The sequence below is a fragment of the Symphalangus syndactylus genome, chromosome 1, assembly GCF_028878055.3.
Source record: "Symphalangus syndactylus isolate Jambi chromosome 1, NHGRI_mSymSyn1-v2.1_pri, whole genome shotgun sequence".
Lineage (NCBI taxonomy): Eukaryota > Metazoa > Chordata > Mammalia > Primates > Hylobatidae > Symphalangus > Symphalangus syndactylus.
The window spans coordinates 64,919,574-64,935,490 of record NC_072423.2 but is presented as its reverse complement, the minus strand read 5'-3'; the positions used below and the strand labels follow the sequence as shown (position 1 = coordinate 64,935,490).

The window sequence follows — 15,917 nt, the reverse complement described above, 5'->3', positions numbered from 1 at the left end:
AATGCACCAATTGCTGGTGGAGTTTTCTCTAAAGATGATCATTTCACATTTTTCTGTTTTTCTGAAAGATATGTCAGTGATTTTAATTATTATTTATGACATAACTAATTTCCTTATGAGATTTTATGGATGTACAAAAAGGTACACATCTCATTGCTTTTTTAAATCTGAACAGTGCTGTGCAACTGTTGTTGCCCTTTGTACCTGGTTCTCGTCACTGAAATTTCAGTAGCTGTTCCTTAACCTTTGTGTTCCTTGCCTCTCTTATAATTTATGTGTAGTGATGAAATGTCATCTCTTTGGAATCTTTGCATAGAACTGTGTTATAGAGGAAATTAATATAGTGAGGTATATACATTTCTTTAAGTGTATTCTTAAGGAACATGAAATTCTATTACAAAAAGAGAATGCATCGGCCAGGCGCGGTGGCTCACAACCTGTAATCTGAGCACTTTGGGAGGCCGAGGCGGGTGGATTGAGATCAGGAGTTCAAGACCAGCCTGACTAACATGGTGAGACCCTGTCTCTACTAAAAATACAAAAATTAGCTGGGCGCATGCTTGTAATCCCAGCTACTTGGGAGGCTGAGGCAGGAGAATTGCTTGAACCGGGAGGCGGAGGTTGCAGCAGTGAGCTGAGATCACACCACTGTACTCCAGCTTGGGCAATGAGCAAAATTCTGTCTCCAAAAAAAAAAAAAAAGAAAAAAAGAAAAAAAGACTATAAAGATATAAGGCACTATAATTACTGCAGTAATAACTTTTAAACAGTGGAGTCTAAGGTGGACCCTCTTTGTGTACGTGTTGTGTATGTATTCATGAGTTTCTGAAGATTGTGATAGAAACAGGGCATCCCTTTTCTGTAGCTGTAGGTCGTCATATGTATTTCTGTTCCTTGTATCTATGTTTATAGATGCAGTCTATCTTTCTGTAATATAATTTTATGTTCCTTAAGGATACACTTAAAAATGTCAAAACAGCAGCTGAAGTGTTATATTTTCCAAAGTGCCCTATCTGTTGTGGACTCTGATGATGCTTTGTTCCATCTTTAGTAAGGCAACTTACATGGGGGCTAGTGAGGATTTTTGTTTTATTCCTATGCCTTCCTCTGCTGTTTCTATATAGATACAACAGGTTCTGAGCAAAATTTTGTTTATGCTAAGTTTTTTTTTTTTAATTGCTGTTTTTTATTTCATTGTTAGAAGATTCACCCTTTTCCATTGGGTGAGTGAGTGTTCAGTTTGAAGTTTGAATTGTGTTAGAAGTATCTAAAGATGCAGAGATGTATATAAACACAAAAATTTAATGTTTCACATACAGATGTTAAAGCTTAATTTTTTAATATGACTAGTTTTTATGTATACTAATGATGCTCCAGGTATATTTTTAAACATTTTAATTAGTGAATTTGTAATAAGATAGGCTTGATTTGAAATACTTTCTTTTATTAGTGGTCAAGTGGGTTCTCGGAGTCCTTCTATGATTAGTAATGATTCTGAAACCTTAGAAGAGTGTATGGTGTGCTCAGATATGAAGAGAGATACTCTTTTTGGTCCATGTGGACATATTGCTACCTGTTCTTTATGTTCTCCACGAGTCAAGAAATGCCTCATCTGTAAAGAACAGGTTCAATCCAGGACAAAGGTAAGATATATTTAATATAGTATTTTGTCATCTTATGAAGTTCTTTGAGACTAGAATTAATGATAAATAAGATTAAATGACATCATGCGTCTGTGTAATTTTGCTCTTTCAAACAATGATTTAAATATAGGAATATATAATTTCTGCATTTATCAGGAGATCAGAATTTCTTAATTTATTGCTGGTTTACAGTCTGGCTTATTAATGTACTGATTTGCTAAGTTAATTATTATTTGAGTTTATTGATAAACCATTTTTACTGTCAAATTTTTTTAGCTCTTAATGTGTTTCCTTCATTATATCTAAAGTATGGTAAAGTTAAAATTATCTGCCATTTTGCTTTCAAAGCTCCCTATAACCTAAGGATACATTGACTTCCACTTTGGATTGTAGTTACTTATATGTTGCACTTTTTTTGGAGTACACAAACTGTTTTGCATTCATGTTTGTAAAATAATTCATTTTTTTGGTAGAATGTCACACATTCTAGATTTGATTGTTTTATCGTGGTGGTGTTTAACTTGCTATCTTCTGTGTTTCCTGTAAGCTGGAAGTTAGGTGTAATAGTTTGATCAGGGTCAGCTTAACATTTTTGGCAAGAAAGCTTCACGTTGGTGCCACACACTTTACGTTATGTCCCATCTGGAGGCAAATAAAGTCTTGTCTCCCTGTAATTAGTGATGGCCAAAATCTATATCTACTCTGAACTTTTTTTCTCTCCTGACTCCTTTTGCTTTTTGAGAAGTATAGTTCTTTTCTGAGTTTTATTGTTTTCCATGTAACTTAGTGCTTTAACTGTACCAGATTACTAATTTTGGTTTACTGAAATAACTTATTTTTTAGTTTTTCAATACTCAAATGTGTGTGTGTATTGCATATAAAGTGAAATTTGAGTTTCTTACAAATGTTTCTCTCAAGGTGAATAGTTTAAACCAAAGAGCATGTTGGTTTTGAAGTAAAAACTCATGGAGTTTATACTCTTTTTCCATTCCCTTCTTTTTATAATCTTTATTTCTGTCTTGCTATTTATTTTTTCTTAAGCTATTCATTAACCATCATTAATAAGAAAGGAGCTGTTAGTAATTATCATAATGAATTAGTTGGCAGGGACTTAAAAGATGTTGCCTTGCCAGTGCTTCTTCTATTTTCAACCTTCTAAACCTGGATGGTTTTTATGATCCAAATTAATGTATCTTTCGTAGAATTTTTGGCACAGGAAAAAGCACAAGGAAGTTGTTTTTGATAGGAATACTGGAGTGCTTATATGTGTGTAGCTGCTTGATCAATTCATAAAGCTGAGAAGGGTGAACTAATAGCGCTTATTGTGTGCCAGACACTGTGTTGGCATTTCATTTGTATTAAATAGGTGTTAACCCTGCTTAATAAATTAATGTGGATCATTCTACTTAGCATTTATAATTTGCTTTAGGTACCTGTTTACAAAGTAATAGTTTGGGAAAGAATACAAAAGAAGAACAAAAATTTAAGCCATTCTTTTGTTTTTAGATTGATCTGTGTATTCTGCCATTGTGTTTGAAACTTTTTGTTAGATTAAGCCCTATTTCAACAAACCTTTATTGAACATCTGTTTTATAGTCAAGACAAAGATGTATATAATAATTACCTGCTAAAAAGTTGTAATCTATTGGTAAACTATGACTTATATATAAGTTACTCTGCTATATTGGGTGTTGTAGGTGCTTTAAGAGAGTTAAAAACTGAGTAGTAGTTCAGAGCCTCAGGTTGTCAGAAGCAGAGTCTCAGCTATGAAGTTATTCTTATAACAGCTGCAGCTCAAAGAAATGCACTGACATCTGGTTCTTGAATGCAGGTCTCTTGATTCTTAAGCCGCTGTTCTTTTCACTGTGTTATGATGCATAGACAAAATTAAGAACGATGTCTGCAAGGGATAGTTGATGGAACAGAGAAGGAGAGAGGAAAGAGGAAAGAATATGCTTTCGTTCTTCTTCAGACCTTTTGAATATAGTTATTCTGAGAATTAATAGGCTTGCAATTTGATTTTTAAATTATAAAAGTTTTATAATTTATAATCTTATAAATTTATAATCTATAGAAAAGTAGAAAAACTATTGATACACCCACCCAACAGATTTGCCAGGTTGGTTGTAGAGCCTTTGACTATGAAGAAATAGTGACCCCAAGTGGTTAAAGGATAATGAACGTCTTCATTGAAGAAAAACAAATTACAGTATTTGGAGGGAGGTATAAACAAGCATGGGATCCTTTCCTGTTAGAGAAATACAAAGAAAGAAATTAATTGAATTAACATGAACTATTTTGGTTGAAGTAGCAAAAATACATTTTAAAAAATGCTAGCAAGGAAAGTGGCAAACAGGCACTCTCTAAACACTGCTGGAGGCTAGGAGGCCAACCCAGCTATATGTACAAACATTACACAATATGCTTTGGTTTAGTAACTCCACTCCTGGAAGTATAACCTGAGGAAATAATTGGAGGAAAAGGTATGGCTACAATTTTTTTTTCTTATAATAGGGGAATAGGTACAGATATGGTTTTTAGATCAGTTTGCTGTATTATTTTAAACTCTTTAGAAACAATTCAGACAAAAAGACAAATGCAATGGAAATCATTTTAAAAACCAACACGTTATGTAGAAAGGAGAAGATAATTATTATGTATTAGGCACTGATTTTATATATTACACATTGAACTACTTTATACATATCTGATTTACTCTTTATCACTCTGTGAAGGATTATTCTTTATTGTTTAAATAAATAATGTTGTAGCTCAACAATATTAGGTAATTTGTTGGTGTTGGAGGTAGATTTTGAATCCAGGAATGTCAGTGTCTTGATCAACCATGTCTTACTGCATTCTGCTTTTTCTATACTTAAATAAATTCTATGTACCTACTGAGGTGTAAGTTGGGAAGGTCCATAGAGAGAAAGAGAGAGAGCACACATGCATGTATTTGGTTGTTTGGATGATGCTATAGGTGAGTAGTAGTTACCATTTTTGAACAGTAATATTAAGTGACACAAGAGATGGCTAAATGTGACTGTGTGTTAGAAGGGAGAATAGGTGAAAGACAAATGAGTAGCCAAGGGCTATGGGGGGAGATACAGGAAGCCAGAGCCAAGGTGGTTAATAGTTAAATGTCCAAGCTCAGATTAAGTGGACATGAAGAAGAGGTGAAAGTGAGGGAGATTATGAATAGGCTGTGGAAGTCTTGCTGGAGATCAGGGAGAAAGAATAGCCCAAAGCCGTGGGCTTCAGGCAGCATGGGAATTGACCAAGTCCTGGAATAGGGCACTTTAAGGTAGAGTTTCTTAAATGTGGGTAAACAGAAAAATCCCTCTTGGATTTTAGCAATTTGGCTAATCTAGCTAGATTTTTATTAATATTAGAAATCTGTCTTTTAGTCATTCCTTATTTTGCTACTTTATTTGTTTGTTGTCTTTTTTAGTTTCCCCTCAAAAGTAGTTTTTGGGGGGGAAAAAAATATGGAAGCCTCCAGAGGCTTCCTCAGAGGAAATGGAGTTTTTTCTATTCTATATTTTAGGACAGATAGGGAGATGAAGGTAGAATAGAAATAAGTGCCTGTTAAGCTAGGGTATATAAAGATGTGAAAATGAATAACCAGGAAAGTAGAGGATGGGGGGAAAGTGTATGTTAAATTTCTCTGTGCCTAGAGTGTTTTCTTACAGAGGAAATACATTTGGATATAATTGAACTTGTTAAGAATTACTAGATTTATCTGTAGATGGTCACTCTGTGCTGTAACCTCTTTTTCTATAGATTGAAGAATGTGTGGTATGCTCTGACAAGAAAGCAGCTGTTCTTTTTCAGCCCTGTGGCCACATGTGTGCTTGTGAGAGTAAGTAGCCTATACAGAATTTCTCAATATTATTATAAAAATAGAAAGCGAAACAAAAATTATGTTTTTGAGGGTTTTTTTGCTTTTGATTTTGGATAACTCATAAAAAAGTTGACGGGCCTCGAGTACCTTCTATTTCGTTCTCTGTACTAGAATGTCAGCTGTTTCCCTCCATGCGTCTGAGCATTAGGGAAGACTGAATATGCTGTGTTCTACCACCTTGGATTTTGATTTCAGTTGTATTAGCACAAAAGGGTCTCTTTCCACATGTAATAGAAATTTATTTTGAAAAATGAATGTTGAAACATTTAGTCTCGCCTTTGTTCGCATATGAAATTAGCACGTCTTCATTTGTCTTCACCTTAATATTGCCTCTCCTGTGTACTTTCCTCACTGCAGAAGAACCAACAGTAACCATTTCTGGGGCTGTAATTTCTGGCCTTCTGTAAGCTTTTATGTCAAGAGAGCTTTTAGAAATCTTTTCTTTGTGAGGGCAGTATTAAAATTTAAAAGATGTTTTAAAGTTTCTTTTAAACATATTCTCTTGAAGGCCTTTGCTTCTTATGTTGCCCTTGTTCTTTTCAAGTTCATACACTGTTAAGTATTCTCTTCCCTTTGCTTTTCTTCATTTTGTCAATGAAGGATTTTATTTATTTTATTTTTTACTTTTGGCACAGTCTCACTCTGTCACCCAGGCTGGAGTGCAGTGGCACAATCTCGGCTCACTGCAACCTCTGCCTTCCCAATTCAAGCGATTCTCATGTCCTCCGCCTGGGCAACAGACTGAGACTCAGTCTAAAAAAAAAAAAAAAAAATTCCAATAGGCAGCTAGTCAACTAAAGAAAGGGTGAAGGTTTTCTTCTGTAACATTTTGCCTAAAGTGACTGTTTTTGTTTACCAAAGAGTGGTATAATGGCTATTACCCAATACTATCAAAAGGGCACATAGAGAATTCTCTGTCTTAAGTAAAAAGGACTCAGGTTACTTAAGTTTTCATAGGCCAGAGGTTGGCAGACATTTTTTGTAAAGGGTGAAATAGTAAATATTTTTGGCTTTGTAGGCCACATGGTTTCTGTAGTAACCACTCAGCTCTTTCCCACTGCTCTACTCTACACTATAGTGCAAAAACAACCATGGAAAATATGTAAATAAATGGGCCTTTGTTCAATAAAACTGGTCTCATAAAAGCAGATGACAGGTCAGATTTGGCCGTCAGGTGTAGTTTGCTGACATCTGTCATTCACCAAAGTGATACCTACATGAGACTTGAAAGATGATTATAATTATTAGTTGTTCACACAGATTCTAGAGCCTTAATATAATATTTCCCCCCAGGAGCTTCCAGAAGTTTTTACATGGCCTTTGCTCCTTTTTTTTTTTTTTTTTAAATTAAAAAAGCTTCAGCTTTAAATTTAGCTTTCTGACTCTGGGCTTGTGCCTTCAACATTTTCACAATGACATTCTGCTCTTTGAAAGGAAAGCATGCTTGATCCTGTCGTGGATACATTTAGCAGTCATGGAGACACCATTGGCCGTGCTGACACTTTTTAAAATTTTAGACAACCTCACAAGAACTTTAGGTCTCACGGCATAAATCCCTTGAAGTCTGCCTGGGCACACGCCACATGCAGACATTGGTGCTTTCCCTACCTTCTTGATATAAAGGTAAACAATACCAGGGTTTGGGACAGCCTAGTTTTGTTAGATGCTGTGTTGTAGAAAAGCCTATGATGGTGCGTCAAACACTGGGTCATGCTGAGTGCCTCTAGATAGCATCCCTGGAAGAGGAAAAACGGTTTTTGCTTTAAAATGTATTTAATAACAAGAGCAACAACCAGCTTTTATTGAGCTCTTAACTCTGTACCAGGCATTTTAATCTCTTTTAGAGTATTTCCTCATCTATTTTCAGAACAATCCTAAGAAGTAAATGGTTTTCTTGATTTTATAGACATGCTCTTAAACATTTATTTGCTAACGGAGATGAAACAGGTGGAATATATGCCTTTCCCAAGGAGTATACAGTAACGTAGTTCGTCCAATACCCCCATCGCAGTCATGTTAGGTGGTGAAAGTGCCTTGGCAAGCCAAAGGAAGGAGAGATTACATCCCTTTTGGAGGTGCCGAAGAAAGATTAGAAACATTACAGATAGAAACAATACAAATAGAGAAGACAGAAGCAAAGATAGAAACAATACAATAACTGAACTTAACAGTTAATTTTAGATAATTGTGTTTATGTATTATATATTTAGTCAATTAGTCCTTTATGTTTAAGAAAAAAATCTGCCTTCAAATTGAAGACAAATCCCAAACCAGATTTCCACTTAACGTTAGCTCCTACCTACTGCACTTGTATAACCAAGCGTCAGACCCATTTATGTTTAGGCTTTGGCATGAGGTCAGCCTTGGTAACTAACTGTTCTCCATCCATCAGTGTGCGTCGCAAACTATTAGGAGTGTAGGCCCTACTCTGTCCACATCAGTGGTTTTGTGCTTTGTTCAAATCTAATGGTTTGCCATAACCTAGATATTCTGCCATGGTTCCCATTATTTTTCCCATTTTTGAAATGAACAAGACACTTGATATGTAGGCTAAGATATGGAATATATTTTCATAATAAATGTTAATGAGAAAGAATATGTTGAATTGCTGTGTGTTATTTTATAATTGATTAACAAGTTTAGATGTAAGGTAGTATTAACAATCCTAATAACATACAGTTGTGCCTAGATATTTCTTATTGGAATGGGAATGCATTCTTCCGAAATGTTTATAGCCATTGCAAATCAAATATTAGAAAGATAGTCTTTTATGAAAATTAAATTTTTTTCCTGAACTGCTATATTAAAAAAGTAATCACTAAGCAATTTCCTTGTTACATTGCATCAATTTGATAAGAGAAGGAAATAATTGTTCAGTGTATTTTAGCGAAAAGCCATTTACAATAGAAAATGTTTTTAGAAAATTATCATGTCGGGGGGTGTTGGGCAGGGGGAGAGAGAGCATTAGGACAAATAGCTAATGCCTGCAGGGCCTAAAACCTAGATGACAGGTTGATAGGTGCAGCAAACCACCATGGCACACTTGTACCTATGTAACAAACCTGCATGTTCTGCACATGTATCCCAGAGCTTAAAGTAAAATAAAAATAAACAAATATAAAGAAAATTATCACGTAAGCAAGCTTACAATTCTGGTATTAGTTGACATTTGTTAATAGTATCTCTCTCCTTTATTCTCAAGTCTTAAAATCTTGAAATATTTATTGTGTCACTTATTTCTTTAAAAAACAAATTTCACAGTTTATTCAGCTGTATTGGAAAATGTCATTGTTTCATAATGGTGGGCTCTCTATTCTGGAGGCTACCGATGGAGAATACTCATTCTTAGGTTGATAACATTTTAAGGGGGTAGAATTGCATATTGCTGTAACTTGTATAACATTTATTTCAGTGTGAAGTTTAAGTCATAAAAATTAGCAGAGAAAGGCAACACTCATTAATGTTCTCTCGTAAGAAGTGTCTGTGTTACCATTTTCCAGACTGTGCTAACCTGATGAAAAAGTGTGTGCAGTGTCGAGCAGTAGTTGAACGAAGAGTGCCTTTCATTATGTGCTGTGGAGGGAAAAGTTCAGAAGATGCCACTGATGATATCTGTAAGTCGATTGTCTTAAGCATTTTCATATTTTGCTTTTTTTTGGGACTTGCATAAACACCTCTTCTACTGCCTTATGTCTGACTTGGATCCACAGTGGAACAGGTATTGTTTTCTGGTGCTCTTGTTATATACAAGAAACCTGAAGTTCTATTTTTCTGTGATTATAGAACTGTGAACATCAGTCTTTTGAGAAACCTGCATGTATGCTATAAAGAATATTGTTGTGTTCTTGCATAAAGAAAATTTGTGCTCTATTTTTAAGATGAAATTTAGTGTGTTTTGTCAAGGGGTGGGGCACCATATTACAATTTATTTTTCAGTTTACTGAAAGTATTAACCTGTTTCCATTATGCAACAGGTTTATTTACTTCATTTAAGTATTTTATGGAATGGTAATTATTTGGGACAGAGTAACTATAGGTAGACAAAAATGTAACAGTGAAAGGGTGGAAAAATGAAAAATAAATGATTTACCCTCAACATTTTCAATAGTACAGTTGTTTCAAAGTATTTTTTCTCTTTGCATTAGATATTAACTGAATGGTTTCTTTGATTTCTTTGTTCTCTGAACATGTTTTATGAGCAGATGAGGAAGAGCATTAGTGTGTAGCCACTTCTGTCTGAGGCTTTTGTCTTTGTCACAAATAGAACAGAATAATAAAAATCTCAGGGACAGATTAACTAGAATAAAAGACCAAGAATCTAGAGAATAGGAAAAGTGAAATCAAAGATTTCCCTCCATGTTTGCATACTACAGATGATGGCCTTTCTTGAGTTCCTCATCTCAGATCAGTAATAACAAGGAATTTTAGTCATAAAGAAAGGAGGCTAGATTTGTGTACGTCCTCATAAAAATCATCTAAGAGACTTTAAAATAATTATTGCTCCCAAAGCTGGCCAAAGCCCTGCTGGTTACTTTCTTGGTTCATATGATACAGGAGCAGAGGAAGCAAGCATAAAATGTATTGATGAGCTTGCCAAAGGAAGCACATAGAGCCTTGGAAGACCCAGAAGTCTGTCTGGATTGTGCTCTGGCCGAGATAAATATAATTAGAAATTAATGTGCAAACTGTTTCTTTTTGGAGTTCATATATGGAAAAGTGTAACAGAATGTCACTACTGTATCTGTTGTCCAAGTATGAGAAAAATTTTTGAAGAGGATTGTAATAATAGTTTTATGTTTTTAATAAACAAAACAGTAATATTTTATTTTATAAATGTCATTCTGTCAAAGCAATAATAACTGAAAATCTTTTTAAATCTATATTATAGCAAGTGGGAATATTCCAGTATTACAAAAGGACAAGGATAATACCAATGTCAATGCAGATGTGCAAAAGTTGCAGCAACAGTTACAAGACATTAAAGAGCAGGTAATAATGATTTCATGTAAACAGTGACGCTATGAATGGCACTGAATATTTTCCCATAAAACTACTAGTGTTTCTGTAATAAGTATGGTTTATATTAGTGTATCACTTGTGTTATTTGAATATTCGCAATGAGTAATAATCTGATTAGAGGGTTTAATCAGGTACTTTCCAAAACAGGTAACACACAAATGGCCAATGAATATGAAAAAATGGTCCAACCACATTAGTGATCAGGAAATGAAAACTAAAACCACAAGGAAGTTCTTTTTCATAAGTATTAGATTGAGGAAAATGTTAAAGACTGTCAGTATCAAATGTTAGGCAGAATATGTAGCAGCCAAAACTCATACACTGCTGGTGGGAATATATATTAGTAGAAACACTTTGGAAGACAGTTTGTCATTATCTAATAGAATGGAACAGGTTATTGTTTGGAATATAAACTTGGAAAAAACCCATACAGTTGGTATTAAAAGTCGAAGGTAGTCCAGGTGCAGTGGTTCATGCCTGCAATCTCAGCACTTTGGGAGGCCAAGGTAGGAGGATTTCTTGAGCCCAGGAGTTTAAGACCAGCCTGCGCAACATAGTGAGACTGCAACTCTACAAATAATAATAAATTAGCTGGGTGCGGTGACCTCCCAACTACTTGGAGGCTGCGGTAGGAGGATCACTTGAACCTGGATGATCGAGGCTGTGGTGAGCTGTGATCATGCCACTGCACTCCACCCTGGGTGACAGAGTGGGACCCCATCTCAAAAAAAAAAAAAAGTCAAGGATAGTGCTTTTCTTGGCAAAAGATGGCTGAGAAGGGGCACAAGGGAAGAAGGGAAGTTTCTAGAGTCTGGATGCTCTGTTACTTGATCTGAGTACCAGATACGTGAGTTTGATCAGTTTGTGAACTTGTATTAAACTGTACACTTACGAGTCATGAACATTTCTATATACATGTGATACTTTAATAGAAAGGGGCCGGGTGTGGTGGCTCACGCCTGTAATCCCAGCACTTTGGGAGGCTGAGGCGGGCAGATCAGTTGAGGTCAGGAGTTCAAGACCAGCCTGGCCAACATGGCAAAACCCCGTCTCTACTAAAAATACAAAAATTAGCCAGGCATGGTGGTGCACGCCTGTAGTCGCAGCTACTCTGGTGGCTGAGTCGGGATAGTCGCTTGAACCCGGGAGGTGGAGGTTGCAGTGAGCCGAGATCATGCCACTGCACTCCAGCGTGGGCAACAGAGTGAGACTGTCTCAAAAAAAAAAAGAAAGGAAAAATGTGTCTGTACATATATACACCATAAAGAAAAGCAGGGGAAACATAATGCAAAATTCACAATAGTAGTCATCAGTGAGGGATACGTGGAAAGGAATGGGGAGGATTTATAGAAGGGCTTCAAAAATAAGAGTAACATTCCATACTTTAAACTGGGTGTTGGTTATGTTGTTCTTTATGTCTTTTTTTTTTTTTTTTCTTAGAGTCTCACTCTCACCCAGGCTGGAGTGCAGTGGCGCAATCTTGGCTCACTGAAACCTCTGCCTCCCAGATTCAAGTGATTCTCATGCCTCAGCTTCCCAAGTAGCTGGGACTACAGCTGCACACCACCACCCTCAGCGAATTTTTGTATATTTAGTAGAGATAGGGTTTTGCCATGTTGTCCAGACTGGTCTTGAACTCCTGGCCTCAAGTGATCTACACACCTTGGCCTCCCAAAGTGCTGAGATTACAGGCATGAGTCACCATGCCTGGCTGTTCTTTACATCTTATATATATCAACAAATATACTCTTTTATTTCTACCTAATATTTAATAAAAGCAACAATAAGATAAAAAAATTAGCAAAAACATGTAGGTTTGTTATGTTAAGTAAGACAGCAAGTATTTTTTCTTTCTGGCCATACCTTACCATTTGACCAAGTTACTAAATCTGATTCACAGGCTTGAGCAGTTCTTTAGTTTGGCCAATCACATCAGTATTGCCATGCAGTTGTTAGAATCATCACTCCTGTGTTTTCTATCTGAATTTATAAGAAAATAACATAATCAGTAGTTAGTGGCCCAGGATAACTAATGACCCTCGTGGTAACTAATTAAGAATTGGTCAGTTGCAGTGATGTGTGCCTGTAATCCCAGCTACTCAGCATGCTGAGGTGGGAGAATTGCTTGAGCCCAGGAGTTTGAGATCAGCCTGAGCAACATAACAAGACCCTGTCTCTACAAAAATTTTTAAAATAAATCAGCGGACTGTTATGACACATGCCTGGAGTCCTACCTACTTGGGAAACTGAGGCAGGATGACTGGGGCCCAGGAGTTTGAGGCTGAAATGAGCTATGACAGCGCCACTACACTCCAGCCCAGACGGCAGAGTGAGAAACCATCTCTTTGTAGGGGGTGGAGGGAAAGAATTGAATGTATGAATTTATTAGGCATTTAAACCCCCATCTGAAGAGATGAAAACTTTGATTAGGCCAGTTTTTCTTTTGAAATCCAGCATCTAGCAATACTTGTTATAGAATGAATAAGTAAAGATCAATATGAATTCAATGGTTCTTAATGTTATTTGGAATATATTTGGCTAGTTCTAATTTAAAATAAAACAGTATATCTAATACATCTAATATAATACATCTAATATAAAATAGAAACATTTTTAAACATTTGAAGCTTCCAGCATCTTGATTCCTTTCCCATAAGACATCTACAGAATAAGCTGAGTTTTGAACACATCTTCTATAAAAAACATTTTATATTCTAATTGTGAATTAAAATTGTTCTTAACGTGAATAGTGACATTTACTGAACCCTGTATGGATCCTAAAAGAATAATTCTGCTCTACTATATCCAAAGTTTAGCATTCTACCCAAGTTTATACTTTCTTAAATAATCCTCATCGCCATATTTTATCACTAGAGTATTTAAACAGTTTTATCAAAACTCATCTTATGACGAATGATGGGATTTCTTATAGGGACTCCCTTCAAGGTTATTAAAAAAAAACAAAACAATCAGAAAACATTCGAATAACTCTCCTCATTTAAATCTCCAGTCTGTTACCCCAGTGTGTCTTTAACAGATAAAATTTAATTTAACTTGGTATTAAGGATATACTAATCTCAAAGTATAACTTAACACAGGCTGCACAGATGTATCTACTTTTGGAAATAGGAGTTATTCAATATTACAAAGACCTCCTGAAAATTGAATAGACATGAAATTATTAATGACATTATCAATCTATTTTGCTTTTTTTTTTTTTTTTTTTTTTTTTGAGACGGATCCTACTCTGTCTCCCAGGCTTGAGTGCAGTGGCACAATCATGGCTCACTGCATACTGAAACTCCTGGGCTCAAGCAGTTCTCCCACCTCAGCCTCCCAAGTTGCTGGGACTACAGGCATGTGCTGCCACACCTGTCTAATTTATTACTTTTTGTAGAGATGATGTGTGTGTTGCCCAGGTTGGTCTTGAATTCCTGGGCTCAAGCGATCCTCTTACCTCGGCCTCCCAAAGTGTTGGGATTACAGGCATGAGCTACCGTGCCTGGCCGGCTTTTTAAAACCTAAAAAGATGGGATTTTCTACAGCTTTGCTTCTCAAAACTTTAAGACAGAAATGTGACAGTTTGCTTTGGAGGAGTGGGGCTAACAATTTAGGCTACAATTCCTCTTACAATGATCTCTGGTATTCTCAAAGTTGGTAACAGTTGGTAACAACATGTCATATAGGCTTTAGGCCTAGTTTTTTAATGAAGACCTTTCTTTTTAATTATTTCATTTCCGTGTTATTTGGGAAAGCTATAAATCAGAAAGAAGTATTATACATTAAGGCAAATATGATTTTATAAATGTAAAATGTGTTTTGTGAATAAATAGTATTTCAGACATATACCTGACATACTTTTACATTCTTTCAAGTTCATGAAATTTACATTTATTAATATGTAACTAAGGCTAATTTGTTTTAATTCAGGGGAATCTACATTGATAGTAATAAAACTCTTAGACACAGTGTCTAAGAGCAAGAACTCTGGGGCCCTGAGTTGGTTCACTCTAGGGCTTGCTTTGAGGAAGGTTTTCAATCCCGCTGAGCCTCGTTTCCTCATTTTCCAAGTGGGAATGATACCAGGACTGAGATTGTATCCTATCTAAGCATAGTGCCTGACAAGTGTTCTCAGCTACTTCTCAGCACTGCTCCCCACCCTGCACCATGTATTGCATAATACATTGCCTTCTTTTTATGCAAGAGCAGCTGAGTACCTAGATTCAGGGAATTTCAGTTAGACTGAATGGAGCTATTTTCATCCATTTCCTAGTACGTTTTGGTTTATATAGGTTTTTTGTTTGTTTGTTTGTTTTGAGACAGAGTCTTGCTCTGTCGCCCAGGCTGGAGAGCAGTTGATGCAGGATTTTTCTCAACCCCTTTGTCAGACTTGCGACAGAGGTGCCCTGCTTACTTGGCCACTGTGCCCAACTGCTTGCAGGAGGGAGCACATGAACGAGCAATTGCAGGATCCATGCAGCGGCACCCGGGTGGGGGTGCCTGCGACTCCAAAGCCCCTGAGGGCATGTTAGAGTGCTCTCTTAGTTCTGCTGTCCACAGACAGCGGTGTGTTATCAGCTCAGTTGGCCCCTTGCCTCATAGTGTGGGGTAGCTGCCCTCTGCCAGTGAGGGCAAAGGGCCAGTATAACAGCCTTATTTTGGGTACCCACACTCGGTGTGTCCTGAGCTCTTGTCCAGTGTTCAAGAAGAATGAGGTCACTTCGACACTTGAAGGATGGTGAAGGCAGAGAGTTTTATTAAGTGATGGAAATGGCTCTCAGCAGAGAGGGGGAACTGGAGTGGGGGTGGGACGGGCGGGTAATCTTCCCCTGAAGTCTGGCCATCTCCTCCCTGAAGTTAAGCCATCTCCCCTCCGAAGTTCAGTCATCCCTCTGAAGTCAAGTTGCCTCTCTCCCCTCTACCACCTGAGTCTGGAGTCTTTAAAGGCACAACATGGGAGGATTGGGCAGAGTGGGCTGTGGGTAGTTTTGGAAAAGGCAACAATGGATTGGTAAAAAGACATTATTTAGAAAGAACTAGTTGGGCTGGGCATGGTGGCTCATGCCTGTAATCCCAGCACTTTGGGAGGCTGAGGCGGGCAGATCATGAGGTCGGAAGATCAAGACCATCCTGACCAACATGGTGAAACCCTGTCTCTACTAAAAATACAGAAAAATTAGCTGGGTGTGGTGGCATGCACCTGTAGTCCCAGCTACTCAGGAGGCTGAAGCAGTAGAATCACTTGAACTCGGGAGGTAGAGGTTGCAGTGAGCCGAGATTGTGCCACTGCACTCCAGCCTGGTGACAGAGTGAGACTCCATCTCAAAAAAAAAAAAAAAAGAAAGAACCAA

At 36.9% G+C, this 15,917-nt stretch overlaps 1 protein-coding gene and 1 pseudogene across 1 annotated transcript in view; one reads left to right on the top strand and one right to left on the bottom strand.

The window, feature by feature from the left end:
• Positions 1 to 15,917, top strand: part of MIB1 (MIB E3 ubiquitin protein ligase 1) — a 141,354-nt gene that overhangs the window by 118,509 nt on the left and 6,928 nt on the right. The window contains exons 17-20 of the mRNA XM_055236556.2: positions 1,451 to 1,643; positions 5,427 to 5,505; positions 9,048 to 9,161; positions 10,436 to 10,536. Coding sequence (XP_055092531.1) covers positions 1,451 to 1,643; positions 5,427 to 5,505; positions 9,048 to 9,161; positions 10,436 to 10,536 — 487 coding nt within the window. The remainder of the gene's footprint in view (positions 1 to 1,450; positions 1,644 to 5,426; positions 5,506 to 9,047; positions 9,162 to 10,435; positions 10,537 to 15,917) is intronic.
• LOC129491226 (large ribosomal subunit protein eL34-like) lies at positions 6,890 to 7,259 on the bottom strand (annotated as a pseudogene).